This window comes from Lynx rufus, unplaced genomic scaffold (assembly GCF_022079265.1).
Source record: "Lynx rufus isolate CCGP_SWC_20201006 ecotype Redwood Valley unplaced genomic scaffold, mLynRuf1.p SCAF_9, whole genome shotgun sequence".
Lineage (NCBI taxonomy): Eukaryota > Metazoa > Chordata > Mammalia > Carnivora > Felidae > Lynx > Lynx rufus.
Genome location: NW_025814897.1, coordinates 83,045,001 through 83,064,823, shown reverse-complemented (window position 1 = coordinate 83,064,823; position 19,823 = coordinate 83,045,001). Strand labels below are relative to the sequence as shown.

The 19,823-nt window shown below is 34.8% G+C and overlaps 1 protein-coding gene across 1 annotated transcript in view; it reads right to left on the bottom strand.

Moving 5' to 3' along the window:
* Nucleotides 1-1,424: 1,424 nt before the first annotated feature.
* The window catches only part of METTL15 (methyltransferase like 15), a 188,632-nt gene continuing 170,233 nt past the window's right edge, over nt 1,425-19,823 (bottom strand). The window contains exon 6 of the mRNA XM_047071890.1: nt 1,425-2,803. Within this exon, the coding sequence (XP_046927846.1) occupies nt 2,358-2,803 (446 nt within the window). The 3' untranslated portion in view covers nt 1,425-2,357. The remainder of the gene's footprint in view (nt 2,804-19,823) is intronic.

Sequence of the window (19,823 nt, the reverse complement as noted above, 5' to 3'; positions counted from 1 at the left end):
AATGTTAAAGAAAAAATTCCCATACTATACAGGATACAAAAATGACTGATGAATAAGTGAATCATTGTTATATATGAGTGTGATCTCCTATTTTCCAATCAGATACTCATACAGGAATTCACTTTTTGGAATTTTCTCATTCACAAATATGACTTACATGCAAAACATTTTTTTTTCAGAAAAGATTAGCAGATTAACCTGGGTGCATTCATTTCTTTCTAAATTGAGGACACTGCTTCCTAGAATATTTTCTAATTCTGCATAACTAGAAATTACTTTCACTGCAGAATTGCTCAGACTTGAATACAGCCTATACAGTAAAAGCTGTGGGGCACCTGGGTGAGCTAATCAGTTAAGCATCCAACTCTTGATCTTGGCTCAGGTCATGATCTCACAGTTCATGAGTTCAAGTCCTGCATCGGGCTTTGTGCTGATGGCACAGAGCCTTCTTGGAAATCTGTCTTTCCTTCTCTCTGCTCCTACCCCACTGTGCTCTCTCTCAAAATAAATAAATAAAATTTAAAAAAATAAAGTAAAAGTGGCACACAAGCTTGAGAACTAAAGTTAAATATCACAGAGGTAGATAAAGTAAATCTAAGGAGAATTAAAGTATTTAATTCTTATCTTTTGCCCATAGTTATGTTAATATTTTATTCACTTGTACTCACCAATTCAGAATGTCATCATAGTGGAGAGAATGAATTTTCCCTGTATTTGAATAGTTTACTAAGCATATTAGTAGTATAAATATGATATCAGGAACTACTTAAGAAAGCAATCATTTATATACACCTTTATTCAACATGCCAATGTACCCTTTGACTATATCTCTCATTCATCCTTCAAGTCATAATTCAAGCATCACGTTGTCAGGCCTGGTTTCCTTCAGTAAATGAAATCCCTACTAGATGTTCTTATCCCTGTATTGCTTCTTTGTAGCTTTTACCACTGTGTTAATTTTACATTGACTTTTGTGATTATTTAACTACCATCACTCTTCTCCACTAGACTCTAAACTCTACAGGCCAGATACTGTGACATATTTTACTCACCTTTATTTCTCTGCCTAGTTCAGTGCTTGCTGAATAATTAAAAAAAAATAGAAATGTTTATTTATATATAAAAAGTTTATATGTGAATTGTGAATCAATGTCATTAAGAATCCTCTACCAAGTGAACGTCTCCTGAAAAAACATCTTACTATTACAGTACTGTTGGGTAAATAAAAACATTAAAGGGCACATTCCTTTTAAACTTTTTTTTTTTTAATGTCTATTCATTCTTGAGAGAGAGGGACAGAGTGTGAGAGGGGGAAGGGCAGAGAAAGAGGGAGACAGAATCCGAAGCAGGCTCCAGGCTCCGAGCCGTCAGCATAGAGCCCGCTTCCAGCCTCGAAATCACAAAACGTGAGATCATGACCTGAGCTGAAGTCAGACACTTAACCAAATGAGCCACCCAGGCAAAGGGCACATTCATTTTAATATCTTTAATATGCCCTATATTTTATTGCAATAACTTGGTTGAATTATTTTGAATAGCTCAATTAAAAAATGCCAGATTCAAATGATGACAGATTTTATTATTTGTCAAAGACATTCTGGGATATTATTAAAATATAATTGACTTTAAATATTAGTTTTATGAAACATTCCCTATGAGGGCTATTGAACAATTTTGCATTTTTACTTTATACTATATAAAAATATAGTACATATCATATTGCAAAATTCCTTTAAAACAATGAACTTTGTAATTTCAAAAGTGACATTTCTCAGTATGATGCATTTTAAAAATAATACTTGAAAATTTAAAATTTACATAATACCTGTATTTGAGAAGACTATGGTACTTACTAATTAATTACTCCTAAATAGAAATGAAAATTTCTTTGATGATCTTTACTTATTATTTATTACTTGACCCATAGAAAGTTTGTTGCAAATCTGAATATCTAAATTCAGAACTTAGAAAATACAGATACAATTATAATCTCTATCTTCCGACAGTTTGAGTGTTCATACTTAAATAAATACACATAGTATTCTTCTTTTTAAAAATTTTCCATGATTAGGGAAAGGACTACATTGCAAAAGTCAAATATAATGCTCAGATAGAGACATTATTCGAGTTTTGGGATGCTGCTTCTCCTTGAGTTGAACCTTCTGTGTCATGCTAGTATTTCTGAGATTTTCTTTCTAAGACAAAAAATGGTAAATACCCTCAATTTCCACACATATATAGTACATGTTTCTCTATAGATCCCATACTTCCTTATATTAAGTTATTCAGTAAATCCAATAAAAGAAGAGAAACTCTGAGGGAAAACTTGAAGGACCACATGATGAAAACTTTCTTCATCATAATTTGATGGCTGCTCTAAGCTTGGCTGAGCGTGCTCTGGGGTTATCCCGTACATCCTGATCTTCTGGAGTAAGTACTTTCTTGTGTATCAATTCCCACATTAAAGGGGCTCTGCTTATAGAGTCTCCTTCCTTGTTTTCATAACTTGAACGTAATTGTGATGCTTGTATCACCTTCTGTCTGGCACTTAGGTTAAACCTTTCTGTCATGCTTATCCCAAGCAAGAATCGTTTGACAATGCGATCCTCTAGTGAATGGAAGGAGAGGGCAACAAGGCGACCACCAGGTCTCAGAAACTTCTGAGCTGTCTTCAATCCTATGTAAAGTTCATTGAGCTCATTATTTACAAATATTCGAAAAGCTTGGAAAGTCTTGGTAGCAATATGGGTAGATCGTTGTAGCAAGTCTTTTCGTGCAAAAATAGCAGATGGAGGAAATGCACCTATAAAAAAATTTAGTAAAAACAGGAAAAAAGGAGAGGAAAAATTAATATTTTCCACTCTAAGTCTACGTTGTATTGTGTGTGCATATATTTAAGGAATTAAGTTTCTTTAGAAAATTGTGGCATTTCAGCCATACTTTCCCATTTTATTTCCAACCATTCAACCAAGATTCAAACTATTGTGTCAGAAACAGCTTTCATAACTCATAAGAGTAACTGGTGTCAAACACGGAGCAGATAAAGAGGTAGCCAAATTTTTGAAAAAATAATGATTAAAAAAACTTCCCAACTTAGGTGAAAGACATTAACTCACTGATACAAGAAGTTCAGTGAACCCCAAATATAATGAACAAAAGAAAACTGCATCTAGGCACATCATAATCACACTATTACAAGCTAATCAGAAAAATCTTGAATACAACGAAGAAATACATTACATAAAGAAGAGCAAAGATATGATTAACAGTTATTTTCTCATTAGAACAATTGAAGCTATAAAGTACTAGAATAACATTCAAATTGTTAAGGAAAAATATCTGTCTTCCAAGAAGGCTATCTAAAACTATTCTTCAGAATTAAAGTTCAAAGACATTTTTAAATGAATAAAAAAATGAGAGGATCCACTGCTAATATGTCTGTATTCAAGAAATGCAAAAGGAAATACTTCCATGTTGAAGTAAAATGACACCAGATGATAATTTGCATATACAGAAAAAAAGAGACTATAGATACATCTTTATATATTAAATCTTCTCTTATTTTCTTTAAAATACAGGACTCTTTAAGTGAAATTATAACAATTTTTTACATTTATAAATATTTTAATATAGATAGATATGTCCTGTGTATGATAGGCAATAGTGTGAAGGATTAGAGTGGGTAAATGGAACCATACGCTTGCAAGATTCATGTTTTGCTAGAAGTTAAAGTTGCATATTGTGGTCCCTAGAGCAATCGATAAAAATAATGCAAAGAAATAAAGCTAATAATCTAACAGAGAATAAAAATAATACACAAAAATTATTGTTTAACACAAAAGACAGAAGAGAACAAGAAACAAAAATGAGGCAAAGAGAAGACAAATAGTAAAATGGCAGACAGTAAAACCAAATATATCAATAATTACATAAAGTATAAATGTACTCAATATCCCAATATAAATGCAGAGGTCATCAGATGGAAAAATAGTGAGACCTAACTGTACATTGTCTAGAGAAATGTACTCTAAATATAAAAACAAATAGAAGTGAAAGCAAGGAACAGGCTGTGGAAAGTTATGCCATGTACACAGAAGCATAAAGAAGAGAGGTCATTATATATTATTATATCATAATATATAATAATGATATTAATATTAGAAAAAACAAGTTTTTGAGAAAAGGGAGAATTCCTAGACCCAAAGAGGAACATTTCCTATTGACAAAAATGTCAATACAGCAGAAAGATACAACTATAAGTGCATATGCACCAAATAACATAGTTCTCAAAATTTCAATGAAAGAGAGTATCTGTACAAAAGAAGATGAACTTAAATTCTTACTACACACTATACACAAAAAGCAATACAAAATGGACCACAGACCTAAGAGTAAATACTAAACATAAAATACATATCTGACAAAACTCTCTTATCCAGAATATATAAGGAAATCTCACAACTTAATAAAAAGAAGCTAAACCACCTATTTGAAAAAAAAGGGCAAAAATTTGGACACTTCACAAAAAGATATACAAAAAGTCAGTAAACATGTAAAGACATTCATCATTATTAGCCATAAAAATGCACATTAAAACCACAATGAAATACCACTACACATCCACTAGATGCTACATCCTAGAAAGCAACAAACTATTGAAAATGACCCAAGAGGGGCACCTGGGTGGCTCAGTCGGTTAAGCGGCCGACTTCAGCTCAGGTCATGATCTCGCGGTCCGTGAGTTTGAGCCCCGCGTCGGGCTCTGTGCTGACAGCTCAGAGCCTGGAGCCTGTTTCAGATTCTGTGTCTCCCTCTCTCTGATCCTCCCCCATTCATGCTCTGTCTCTCTCTGTCTCAAAAATAAATAAACGTTAGAAAAAAAAAATTAAAAAAAAAAAAAAAAGAAAATGACCCAAGAAAGAAATAGATAATCTGAACAGAACTATTACAAGTGAAAGGATTAAACCAGTAATCAAAAGCAACCCACAAAGAAATGTCCAAGCCCAGATGGCTTCACTGCTGAATTGTGCCAAATATTAAAAGAATTAATAACAATACTTCACAAATGCTTCAAGAAAAATTGAAGAAAAGAGAACACTTCTCAAATTACTTTATGAGGCCAGTATTACTATGAAACTAAAACCAAAGGCATCACAAGAAAATTACAGATCAATATCTCTTATGAATATAAACATTAAAATCCTCAACAAAATATTAGCAAAGCAGCATATTAAAAGAATTATATGCCATGACCAAGCTGCATGGTCATGACCAAGGATAGCTCAACACATGGAAATTGACCAATGTAATACATCGTATTTATGGAATGAAGGAAAAAAAAAAACACATGATCATTTCAATTGATGCAGAAAAAGCATTTGAAAAATTTCAACACTCTTCCATGATAAAAACACTCAAGAACTAGGAATAGAAGGAAAGTACTCAACATAATGAAGCCCGTATATGAGAACCCAGACCTAACATTATACTTAATGGTGAAAGACTGAAAGTTTTTCTTCAACGATCATGAACCAGCAAGGATACCCCGTTTTTTTTTTTTACCACTTCTATTCAACACAGTACTGGAAGTTCTAATCAAAGAATCAAACAAGAAAAAGAAATAAAAGGTATCCAGATTGGTAAGGAAGAAGTAAAATTATCTGTTTACAGAGGACAGGATCTTCTATGTAGAAAACAATAAAGATCACACATATACACACCTTGTGAGAACTAACAAATGGATTCAGCAAAGCAGCAGTATATAAAATTAACATGCACAAATCAGTTATGTTTCTACACTTAATAATAAACAATCCAAAATTAATTTTTTTCACTAGGGTTAGTTTATTACTTAAATATGAAATTTATTGTCAAATTGGTTTCCATACAACACCCAGTGCTCATCCCAACAGGTGCCCTCCTCAACACCCATCACCCACCCCCCCTCCCTCCCACCCCCTATCAACCCTCAGTTTGTTCTCAGTTTTTAAGAGTCTCTTATGTTTTGGCTCCCTCCCTCTCTAACCTTTTTTTTTTTTTTTTTCCTTCCCCTCCCCCATGGTCTTCTGTTAAGTTTCTCAGGATCCACAAAGGAGTGAAAACATATGGTATCTGTCTTTCTCTGTATGACTTATTTCACTTAGCATAACACTCTCCAGTTCCATCCACGTTGCTACAAATGGCCATATTTCATTCTTTCTCATTGCCACGTAGTATTCCATTGTGTATATAAACAGAATTTCTTTATCCATTCATCAGTTGATGGACATTTAGGCTCTTTCCATAATGTGGCTATTGTTGAAAGTGCTGCTATAAACATTGGGGTACAAGTGCCCCTATGCATAAGCACTCCTATATCCCTTGGGTAAATCCTTAGCAGTGCTATTGCTGGGTCATAGGGTAGATCAAAAATTTGATTTCCAATAGCATCAAAAAGAATCAAACACTTAGGAATAAAGTTAAAAAAAGAAATGCAAAATTTATGCTATGAGAGCTACAAACAATATTTTAAAAATTTGTTTAAGATGGCAATACTCCTTCCTCCAAATTGGTTTAAGGTTCAATGCAATCTCTATTAGATCCCAGCTGACTCTTTTATATAAACTGACAAGCTAATTCTAAAATTCACATGGAATTGTAAGAGACCCAGAACAGTCAAAGTGATCCAGGGGTGGGGTGGGGAGATGAAAAAAAAAAAAAAAAAAAAAGAGAGAATGAAGGAGGACTCACACGTAAGGATTTCAAAACTTTCTAAAAAGTAATGGTAACTAAGACAGTGTGGTACAACAGAGAGATCAAAAGAATATAATTGAAAATCCAGAAATAAACCCTTCTATCTATGAGCAACTGATTTTTGACAAGAGTGTCAAAGCCATTCAATAGGGAAAGAATGGTGTATTGAACAAACAGTGTTGGGACAACTGGATAGTCATATACTAAAAACTGGAGTTGGACCCTTAAGTTATATAGAAAAATTAACTCAAAATGGATCAAAGACATCAATGTAAGAGCAAAAATTAGAAAACTCTTAGAAGAAAAACACAGGGATAAATATTAATGATATTGAATTTAGCAAATAATTCTTAGATATGACACCCAAATCACAAAAAAAAAAAAAAAAGAAAATTGTACTTCATCAAAATTAAAAATTTTGTTCTTTAGGGGCACGTGGGTGGCTCAGTTGGTTAAGCAACTGACTCTGGATTTCGGTTCAGGTTATGATCTTTTGTGTCATGATTTGAGCTGCAGGTCAGGCTCTGCACTGACAGTGTGGAGCCTGCTTGGGATTCTCTCTCACTTTCTCTTTGCCCCTCTCCTGCTCGCCGTCTCTCTCCCTCAAAATAAATACATAAGCTTAAAAAAAATTGTTCTTGAAAGGACACAATCAAGAAAATGAAAAGACAACCAAAAGACTGGGGAAAAAACTGCATATCATATAACTGATTAGAGATTTGTATCTAGGATATGTAAAAGAAGAAAATTACGAAGTGATGCATGTATGTTAGTATTTACATTTTAAAATATGCACATCAAAAGAGACAAGCCCCACCTAGTTTTCAAGAATAGGGTTAAATAAAAAGTGTTGATTTAATAAATCAATGAATATAATTTTATTTAGACCTACTCCATTGGCATACAAATTATATTAAAGTATAATGTTCAATGCATTTATACAGAAATTTTCTATTTAAATTTTTGTTTAATCATGTCTTAAAATTTTTGTTCCTAGAGAGTATTATCCTAGAGAGATGTAATCCTTTCAGTCCAGACTTTCTATGGATGAAGATCTGAGAGTATGGCTGCAATCCTGGCACTTGAGTTTCCTTGGCATGCTTCTTACAGCAAAGTAAATTATACAAGACTGGTACCTCGGTACACATTTTAGTAACCTGCAGGTCCAGAAGTACATTAAGACACACCTGATTAAGCTTCTTGGGGAACTGGATCAGAGAATGAAAGAAATAGTATCTTACTTGTACCAGGGAGCTGAGAACCTGGCTGTCAACAGTTAACCAAATCAGTGTTATGGGTTCACTCTTTCCTCTACCAAAACTACTCTGATGAAAGGCTCTTAGAAGATATTAGATGTTAGGAAATCTATCTTCTAACAACAGGTCTCTCAGAAACAAACTATCAAAGACAAAGCTGAAGAGGGAGATCACCTCTTTTCTATTTGCTATTCAATCTCCCTGCTTTCCACAGAATGAGTTTTGGTCACTGGGAAATGTATTTTAAAACATTTGAATATCTGAACAAATATGCAACTCTTCATATTTTAGAGCATGAATTTAGAGGATGCTTCAGGAAGGGTGTATTCCTAAAGACTTGCATGATTCAAACCTTGCATAGTTCAACAGTAATTTTCTCAAAGAAGAAATGTAATATAGAATACATTTTAATTTACATGTATTTTGATGTAAAATAGGAGGTTAACATCCATGGAGCACATGAAGCAACAAATAACGTAGCATTTAAAAAAATGTTTTTTCTTAACATTATCTCTAATATTTTGTAGAAATAAAAGGATGGCTCAAAAGGTTAATTCCCTAGCTTTCCTGGTTCTTATCACATTTCAAGGATATATATTCGAGGATGTTGTTCTAACAGCACTGAATTAGTCAGACCTGGCTATATGTTAACTAATTTGATGAAATAACACAATGGCAGAGAGCTTAAAAATATTTGCTTGATATTGTCAATGAATGTATTTTTAAAAGCTAATGAAAATAGAAAATGCTAAAATCATAACTCAAATCACCATGCAAATTCTAATATAAACAACAGCATTGGTTCATTTGACATAAAGTATGGTAGGCATTTCCATTTACCAGCTAAATGGTATCTTCCCATGGCTGAATTATCATTTATAATTCATTCAGCCAGCTAGCTGTGAAATTATGAGATCCCTAATTATTTTAAATGAAGGGATCTGTTTTTATTTCAAAGTATTTCACATGAGAATTTATTCATATTTTATATTATACAACCTCACGTTTATATAATTAATACATTGAACATATGCATACTGCATACGAATCTGCAGCTGAAAAATTAACACCACTGTGATCAGACAAGTTTTCTTTACAGGGTCTAATTAGGCCTTGCCAATGTCATATAATAGAGAGAGAAAATAAGAGCTTTCATTTTATTTAGGAATGGTCTTAAAGGTAATAGGAGAACTCCAATCCATGAAAAACTTTTCTTCCAGGGCTTTCTTATTTTGCTTAGAAAATCCTAAACTAGACTCTGTGAAATGGGTTTCCTGGGCAGGATTTCCAGGTGTGGTCCGGTGACCTCCTCAAGTCCCATCTTTACGGGAAGATAAAGAACTGCAATGGGCAAACGATGTGTTCTGTGGAGTTTTCTGGTGCTGCTCTGGGGATCAGAAGTACATATGCTGCCTTATTTTAGAGAAGTTCAATTTCTAGGACTACCCTTCCTTTATAAACTGGCACTTCTGTGTCTGTCATTTATAGGAAGAAAGGCTGACGATGCAGATTGTATAAAATGAAATTAAAAAGAAAAAACCAGAATTTAAACAGTCAGTAATGGAAATTAAAATAGTAAAAACAAAACATCAACTGGCAATGGTACACACAGACAAGAAGAAAAGACAATCCTACTATCAAGGATTAAGCAAAGATTTTTGGTCTGAATTAGCAAGTTTAAAGACAATCAGTAAATGTCCTGTGCCTGTAAGGTACCAAAAATGGGCTTGCTTGTGAAAGTCACTGGCCAGAGAGCAAGGGCCAGAGTTCTCCTAGGTAAGCAGAGAGTATGTGGGAACATCTGCTGGACTCTAAATTAGGTCAGAGAAAGAAAAATATTAAAATGAGACCTGGTTCTTGCCCCTGAGGAACTCACTGTTTTGCAAGACGTCTTCCTTCTCCCACCTCCTTCTCATCGCTCATATCCTATTATCAGAAATAGAAACAGGTTTCTGCTCTTCCCTCTATCCTGAGCTTAGTCACAGATCTTAGATGGCTAATTCATTTGATTAAGGGATACAGTAGGTAAGACAGAAAATATTGACTCAATCACAAATTTGGTCCTTTGATTTGGTGCTTAGAGAAAATCTCTTTTGTGTTTTCTAGTCCATCAATGGACTTAGTTAACACCAGGCCAATGTGAATGAGTTCTAAGTGGGCAGAGGTGTGCTTACTCCTAGTGGAGCACTTGTCACACTCTACTGTGATTACTAGGTTACTTGTATCTCAGTACCTTGACACTGAATAGGAGCTGTTTCATGTTCATTCTTCATATTCCTCATACTTAACAGAGAAGCTTGTGATTCTTAACCTTGACTGTACATCAATCACCTGTGGAGCCTTTGAAAAAAAAAGATGCCTGGCCCCAGTCCAGACCTATGGAATCAGTTTCAGGGGTTTATTACATGGGAATCACTACTTTTAAAAAGCTTCACAGAGGATTTTGATTGCAGAACTACTATAGTAAACACTCAGTAAATGTTTATTGAAAAGATAATAAATAGATAATGAATGGAAAAAATAAATGGATAAGTGAAGAGTATAATATTCAATCATATAAATGAACGACTAAATGAAGGGCATATTTTTAGTCAAACATTATGAACTGAATTTTCAAATAATGTTGTGAAATGCCCTACTTTTTGGCCAAATGTGAATATGGGTAACAAATTATGATTTTAATGGGACAACTGACCTCTCAAATTTGCTAGTTATTTCATTATCTCAATATAATTATTCCTATGTATTTAATGATATTTGATAATGGCTGGGAATGAATGTCCTTAATGAATCAATTATTTGCACATGCAACAGAGCACCTGCAAATAATTTTAACCTCAGGAAATGCAAACTTGCAAGCCTTTATTAACTGAAAGTAACCAATGTGCAAGGTGAACGTTTTTGCATATTTCTTTTACAGAATAAAATAAGACATGAGATTGATCTTCAATGATATCAACCCCAAATTTTTTCCACAAAGATTAGTGCACAATACTGTTGATATTTTTTGTAAGCTTATATTTCACTTAACACCTATGAAATCCTTAACCATGAGTTTTCTCAATTCTTCAAAATAGCAGAACTGCTTTCCTCTGAATACTTTTTTTTCATGTTTTGAGGTTTTTTATATCCTTCTAATACTTTATGATTGCAAAATGATGCTAGTAAATCTGACTACAAAAGGGAATTAAAGGTTAACATACATTTAACAGCAAGATGTTTTCGAGTTAAGTACACTTTTAACAACGTATAGTTAAAAGTAAATGTACATTAAATCCACTATGCGGTAACAAGTTGTAATTTCAATTCAATTTTACATTATTTGATACTTACCTCTCACACAGTAATTTGGGAAAATTCCTGACATACGAGATTGACCCTAGCTGTTCAAGAAAACTGTTGAGTTCTGCCTCATTAGAGGTACTCGCTTCTCACATTCCAAATCAAGTTTGTTGTTGCAAGATTTTTAAAGTTCCTGACAGTCTCATATGGTTACTCTTCCCTTTCTCTCATATCAGCAATTTTTGACAGCTCTATATCCGAATTGCATCCAGAACCCCACCATTTCTCACCAGTTCCACTATCACACTAGTCCAAGCCATCATCTTTTCCACACAGCCACCAGGTCAATCCCTTTTTTTCTTTTTTTGGGAGAGACAGAGAGAGAGAGAGAGAGAGAGAAGGGAGGGAGGGAGGGAGGGAGGGAAGAGAGAAGGAAGGTACGCAGTGAGGGAGAGGGGCAGAGGAAGAGAATCTTAAGCAGGCTCCATGCTCAGCATGGAGCTCAGCTCACACAACCCTGGGATCATGACCTGAGCTGAAAGCAAGAGTCCTACCCTCAACCAACCAAGTCACCCAGGCACCTCAGACCACTTCTTTTCATATAAAAATTAGATCATGTGATTATACTATTCAACACCTTTAGTGTCTTTCTATCACGTGATTATAAACTGAAGGGTCGCCTGGCTGGCTCAGTCAGTTAAGCAGTGGACTCCTGATTTCGGCTCAGGTCATGATCTCAGAGTCTCGAGATCCAGCCCCGTGTCAAGCTCTGCGCTGAGCGTGGAACTTGCTTAAGATTCTCTGTCTCTCTTTCTCACTTTCTCTTCCCCTATCCCTTGATTGTGCTCTCTCTTTCTCTCTGTTCCCCTCTCCCCTGTTCGTGCTCTCTCTCTCAAAAAAGAAAAGATTTTAAAAAAGAAAGAAAAACTGAAGTTCTTACCTTGGTCAAGTGTCTCTGTGCCATATGCAACCACTGCTACCTACCACTCCCATTTCTTTGACCTCACCTTCGTAACCTTGAGCTCTGTACTCTTAACTGAACCATGGCATTTTCCTTCCTGGGACCTTTGACTTCCCTCACATACCTGGATGGCTTATTCCCTACTTTATTCAGGTCTATTCTTAAGTATCACAGAATTAGATAGCCTTTGACCACAGTTATGAAAAGTAGTATCCTGCCACTAAAGTCCCTTACATTGTTTAATTTTTTTCCTAATATCTTATCAGGAACAAATATTCACTTGTTTACCACCTGTCTTCCTCCGCTAGATTATGTACTCAGTGAAAACAAAGAACTGTTTGTTCACTGCCATAAATCCTTTGCACCAAGAAGAGTTGGTGGATTTAACGAATGGTTTCATTTGTACTTTAAAGTTATAAACATAATTATTATTTAAAAAACAAACAAAAACATATCATTAGTTGTACATGAAGTAAAACATTAATGTCATTAGTCCTTAGATCCCACCCCAAGAAGCAACTGAAAGGTATACTTTATAATTTTTTTCCTGATAAACACATATGACATTGTATATGTAAATGTATCTATGCATATAAATATATTTGTAAGAAGGAAGTGCACAATAATCTGCAACTTGCTTTGTTTACTTATCATACTTTAAAAAATAATTTCAGTTGTAGAGATGAATGTAATTCATTTTGCTTGTTCATATAACAAATGGGTGTAGTGTGAACCACAGTACCAGAATACCATGGTAATTAAGACAGAGGCAGTCTCTACTCTGGTGGCGCTCAAGTTGCCATCACAGCAGTAACATTTAGGATTGTCTCTATTTTTGCTATCACAAAAATATTGCAGTAAACATGTGAATTACACATTTTAAATTTCTGCATGGTAGAAAACTCCACAAAGTAAAAAGACAGCCACATTGTGGGAAAAAAAAAAATATTTGTAACTATTTGAACCTATGATAGTCATCTATAGGATTAGAGTTTTTAGGTCAAAAGCTATTTACGTCCATTTAAACTTGAATCAATGCTTCTAAATTCACTCTCAATAGATTGTACCAATTTATTTCCATCAATAGCACATGAGTCCATCCTCCCATATCTCCACTAGTACTAAAACTAGCTATCTTTTAAACCGTAACTAGTCTACTATACTGAGCAAATAATAGTTTATAGTTGTTTTAATTTACATTTCTTTGGCAATTATTAGAATTGGGCATCCTACCAAATCTAATGGCCATTTGATTTCAGCTATGAATTGACTGAGCAAATCCTTTGTCCGTGTTCTTATTCTGAGGTTGCTTTTTTTTCTTTATTGATTTAAGAGAGCTGTTTATAAAATAAGGATATTAAACTGTTTGTCTTATGTATAGTTGCAGATATGTTTCCTGGATTGTGACTATCTTTTTACTTTGTGGAGTTTTTCTGCCATACAGCCATTAAAACAGTATATAGACTTTTTTTTTCATATTTTTTTAGATTTTATCAAGTTTAAAAAGTCTTTCCCCATATCAACATTATGTAGTTACAATCAACTGTATGTTCTCTGGTATATTTCCAGTTTTATTTCCTATATTTAAATATTTAATCCACAGAAGATTTAATTTTAGTATGGTATGAGGCAGGGATCTAACTTCATTTTTTGAAAATTACATAGCCAATTATCCCATTACATGGTACATTAATTCCCTACTCATTTGAAGTACCACTTTGATCATATACTACATTAAAAAATTTTAATGTTTATTCATTTTTTGAGACACAGAGAAACAGAGCATAAGCGGGGGTGGGGCAGACAGAGAGGGAGACACAGAATCTGAAGCAGGCTCCAGGCTCTGAGCTGTCAGCACAGAGCCCTATGTGGGGTCTGAACCCATGAACTGTGAGATCATGACCTGAGGTGAAGTCGGATGCTTAACCAACTGAGCCACCCAGGTGCCCCTAGTTTTTGTTTTTTTTTTTTAAGTTTATTTATTTACTATTTGAGAGGGACAGAGACAGTGCCAGTGGGGGAGGGGCAGAGAGAGAGGGAGGGAGAGAGAGAATCCCAAGCAGGCTCCATGCTGCCAGTGCAGGGACTGGCTCGGGACTCAAACTCATGAACCCGTGAGATCATTACCTGAGCCAAAGTTAAGAGTTGGACACTGAGCCACCCAGGCGCCCTCTCACATATCTTAAATATGTCATTAAATGCCTATAATAATTCTAAGGGAAAGGCAGATATTCATATTTCCATTTAAAGGTGAAAAACTGAGGGTTAAAGGCCTCTTCACAAGTTCACAGAGCTCAAATGGAAATCTGGGTCTTTTTAACATGAAGCCTATCCCTACACCTGTTCTTCCTATGAGACCGAATGAAGTCGACTCCTCCCGAAGAGAGGCCTAACATTTCTGACTAGTCCATCTGATAAACACACTCTGGGAAGGCCAGTTTTGTTTCATTAAAAAAAAAAAAATCATTTCATTATATAGGTTTGTTATGTTAATTTTTCAGTTTCTTGTGGATGTTCTTGAGTTTTCTTGTCTTTACGTGTACGCAAAACAAGGCAACAATTTTAAGATGGTACATTCACCAAACCACCTCATCTCCTTTTTCCTGATTAGAATTTAAGGAAGTTAAGATGAAATCACATGGCTTAGAGTGATTTGCAGAAGCTCTGATTCCATGTCTAGTGTTTTATTTCGGGGAGAAAATGAGTGTGGAATCTTTAAGCCTGAATAGCCTTTTACTGAGAGATGTTGTAATGGAACCCAAATCACTTTGCATCAAGTTGCAAGAGTTTGGCTTTCTCTACACTTTTCCCTTGGGGAGATGTGCATTGTTAGGCCTCAAGACGGCACATCTGGTGAAGGCAGCGAGTGCCCTGGTCTCTTACCCTGGGAACGGTAATGAATACCTTTGGCTTTTGTCCTTTTCGTTCTATTGAAAATAACATATTGTTAGCTCAGGTTATTAGACTGTACATTTGCCTCTCTTCTTCATCAGCTTTCTTGATAGTGGGTTTAAAAAAGAAACTGCTGTCATTATCAAAAGACTTTTGGGCAGGTACTGATTACATGTTTTTGATTAAGAATCTAGACTCATCCAATGCAGTACACACTGGGGCCTTTCCTGACTCACTTGCTAGGAAAGGAGCCCTTTATAGTTGTTTTTATGCTCCAAAAATTAGTGCTTAATATTCTCTTGCTAAGCAAAATGAGGGACAAGCTTGTGTAAAATTAGAAATAAAGGGTTCTGGTGGCTAAAGTCTTGGGAAATTAAACCCAGCTCTAAAACTTTTTCTTTAAAGCTTCTTGAGAAATATTGAAAGAGAAGAATGAAAGATTTTCTATACATTTTATATTATGCATTTCTTGTAAATACAGTTTCAGCAATGACAGGGCAGTGATCCTTGCTCTTGTTCTGTCTAGAATGCCCTTCTCCTTCTTCTTACAGTTTATGTCTACTCATTCCTAATGCTAAGGTGGCATCTTCTCCAGGAAGCTTTTGCAATGACCTTTTTATACATATTTCAACAAACTATTGCTTGCCATTCTACATTATTGGTCTATTAACATCTACTAGCCTGTAAAAGGTCCAAAGATCTTGTACTATCTTCATTTATATCCTCAGTCCCAGGTCTCAGTCCCAGGGCTAAAGCCTGGTGCACAGTAAGTGGTGAAGGGATAAAATCCACTAAATAAGAGACACTCCTCCAGTCCCAAAGAACAAGATGCACCATAAATGGTATTCTAAATGTGGACATTCCTGAAAGCGCTGAAATCTTTGTAAGATTTTGTGTGTATGTACAGTTTTATGTGGAGATAATCCAGGGTTTCTACTGAATTCTGAAATGCATCAGGGACCCCAAAGTAGGTAAATTCCTGGTAAAAAGAGTTGGCTGAGTTGTCAGCTTACAATTTACCGCCTTTAGTGACACCATCAAAAAAGCCTCTGCCTTCACGTAGTTTGGTTTTGCATTTTTTAACTCCAGGAGTACCACCACTTAGCATCATCAGGGGCACGGATTGAGAACCCCCTTCATGCATGACAGCAGAAGCTGGAAACTGCATCAGTGAATACTCAGTTTTCTGCTGACTAACAAGGGATTTCATATTAAAAGTAAGAGAAAATCTTGCTTAGTAACAGTCTGCACTACATATAATAATAGAACACAATTTGTATGGGGAAGCTGTAAGATAGATTTCATTCATAAAAAACACCATGCTTCTGGCTAGATAAATGACTTGAAGTCCCAGAGAGAAATTATCATTTTTAGTTCTGGGATACCCTTATGCTACTTACACTTTTTAAAATTTAATACATTCACATGTTCAAATGTATTGAGATTTTTAAGCTTGTGAATGAAATTAGCAACGTGCTGTGGCTGTCAACGTGATGCATTGCAATTCCCCCTGAGTGGTAGGGTTTAAAAATTAATTCAGCTCTTGCACCTGTTTGCCGGCATTCGTCTGTTGAATTTCCATCACATTTAATAAGTCTCTGTGACGCAACTTGTGTCCTTTTGCCTGGACTCCTATAATACAGTGTTAAATTCTCACCCATTTGAAATTCAAGTAATATTACAAATTTCAAACTGTTAATTAAAATCTGTGAACTTGAATGGTTCTGGATAAAATTGGCTTTACTCAGTGAGGTTCTTTTTAAACTTCTTCATCATCTCATCTAATCCCCAACTCCTACAGGTTAAGTCTGATGACAACATGATCTCACTATGGGTGGTTGAGGCTTACAAATCCTCATACAATAGGGGAAAAAATCAAGTTATAGGCTTGAGCAAAAAAGATAAAGAGGAACATTACCTGCTGAGCTGAAATAAAAAACATGGCTTAGAATTAAAGAAAAGGACTGATATTTTTCATATATAATTTTTAAATAAAACATATAACACTATATAATATTATATACTATAATGTAGTATAGTACTATAATTCTATAGTATCTAAGTCTTAAAATGTTGAGGGTAGATGGCATATCTCAAAGTGAATCATGACTCCTTTTACTTATTTAGGTGGTCAATATTAAATTTAATTATTGAATCTTTAAGAAGGAATTGAGGCCTATTTGCCAAATACTGTAAACACAAAGCAGAAGAAGGTTCTAGCATATTTAAGACCCATAATAAGATACTTTATTTGAACCATTACTTTATTTGAACAGGGCAGTGCAGTACTGCCCTCTGAGCTGGGACATTTGCACTTCCCAGCACTGGGAGATAGTAACAAGAAAAGGTATGTAACTGTGCTTTTTTGTGAGATGAGCACATATTCAGACCTGATCCTTGGGATCCAAGGTAAGTTGCCTGCCCTCCTGTAGCATACTTAACCTGCAGTGGAACACTGATCAGATGTTTACAATGATCTTTAAAAAATGTTTATCACTTCCACTGAAGCATAAGCTTGCAGAAGGCAGGGACTGCGTGTTACTCTCAGAAAGTAGGGAGTTTGCATTATCATAATTTTTCTCATAACACGCTTGTTGAAAGACTAACAGACTATCTGATTGAAGAATAGATGATTAATATCTCCAAGGGCCAATAGCATATGGATTTTAATTAAATCACAGGTTATAAGTAACTTTTTTCTACCACATCTAAATTCAGTACTGAACTGCACTCTTCCATCTTTTATTTTTCCGCCTGTTCTATTCTACTACCTTGGTCTAGGAGCAGTGCTTTGAATAATGTCCAGTAAAGTCTTTTGGTTTTGGATGTGTATCCATTTTGAAAGATAATGTTTCAAAGGCAAAAGTCATATATGTCATTAACCTCATTAGGGAATTTAGACTAGAAAGAAAGTACACCTCTCCTCTCTAAAAATCTCTTAAATATGCACAAAAAACTATTACGGTTTTTAATAATAACCCTCACTAAGATGTATGCCAAATATTTAATAATAAGGATGTGATTAAATAAATTCTAATATTTCTTACTGATACACAGTATAGTGGCATCAAAGGTAGCATGATAAGATACCAAGTGAATAAATTTCAAAATTATATAAATTCAATCATTTCAACTAAATGATGTGAGAATAAATAAAGGTAAAGAGATAAAGAAAATATGTAAAATTATAATCATGTTATGGTGGTAGAGTGGTGTTACAAGCTTCTAAAAGTTTTCACTTGAATTTCTTAACAATGTTGTATATATGACCAACAAATAAAAATGCTTATATAATACAGAAAATCATGGATTTTACATATTTTTACATATATTTATAAAGTAGATTCTGTCAACAACTAGATAAGGTAAATTCTTTTTACTGACTAGCTTTACCAAGTGGCTATCATATGTCTACCATTAGGGTAGGTAGTTTTACATTCTAATTTCTAATCATCATGGCCATCTTATAAGTTAGGAACCATTATCCCCATTTTAGACAGGATTAGAGTGGTTATATAACTTGTCTAAGTTCACACAGCTAGTAAACAGCAGGGCTGAAATCTGAATCCTGGTTTTTGTATAATTCCAAAGTTAATTTCTTTTTCAATTACTCAGTAACACAATAGAATGCAGTGACATAAACCCATAAATAATGCAAGGGTGATGAGACATTAAAAAAAGACTAATAAGGAAAAATGGGTAAGCAATATAGCAATACAGCATGTTGGCTTGATGATTTGAGTCTGTCATCAAAGTCCATTTCCATCTAAAGAGTACAGAGATAAATCAACAGCTTATAAATTCTACCTGTTAGATTACCTTTCTCAGCTTCAACTTTTGAGACAAATATCTGAAGCACACAAGACTCTAAATTAAGGCCTTCTAGTAGATTTTACATAAATGTTAATATTTTTTGTTTGTCTTTTTAAGGAAGGAAATGTAGTGCTTTCAACATCATTGCAATGTATGCTGTGTCTAAAACAGCTCATTGAATAATAATAATTAGGCAACAGAAATCTCCATTCAATAATAATTTATGTTACTATTAATAACAATCCACTTTCCCTTTTCAAAATCCATAGACCTTTTTGTGTGAGGTCTAACTTGTCACCTGGCTAATGAGATGCTGATGTACCTTGAATGAATTGGCAGCCAGCCCATCCTTAGAGTTCTTTAACGCGAGGAAGAAAAACTAGGTAGAAGGGTAAAGTGACAGCAGAGAATAATGTTTTCAACAAAAAAGGGGTGCTTTCCCCAGTCTTAGGCTTTTTGCACACTGCTTCTCAAGGTTTAGGTTCCCAGTGCCTTGACTGTAACACTGCTGCATGTTGACATCTTAACCATTCCTTTAAAGAGTAAGACAGTTGTTGCTTGTATAGAAAGTCTTTCCTTTCCTGGTGAATTCGTTATAAAAAAATTTTTATAGTATTTGCTCTATTCACTCAAGTGCATTCGCTCATTCAATTATCCACTCACTCACTCATTCATTTTTTATGTGCCCATGCAACAAAAGTTGAAAAATAAATAGATTATCTACTAGAGGTGGATCTCTTTTGGGCATTTAAAATACATCGTTGGGGCACCTGGGTGGCTCAGTCCGTTGAGCGTCCGACTTCGGCTCAGGTCATGATCTCACAGTTTGTGAGTTCGAGCCCCGCATCAGGCTCTGTGTTGACCGCTTGCTCAGAGCCTGGAGGCTG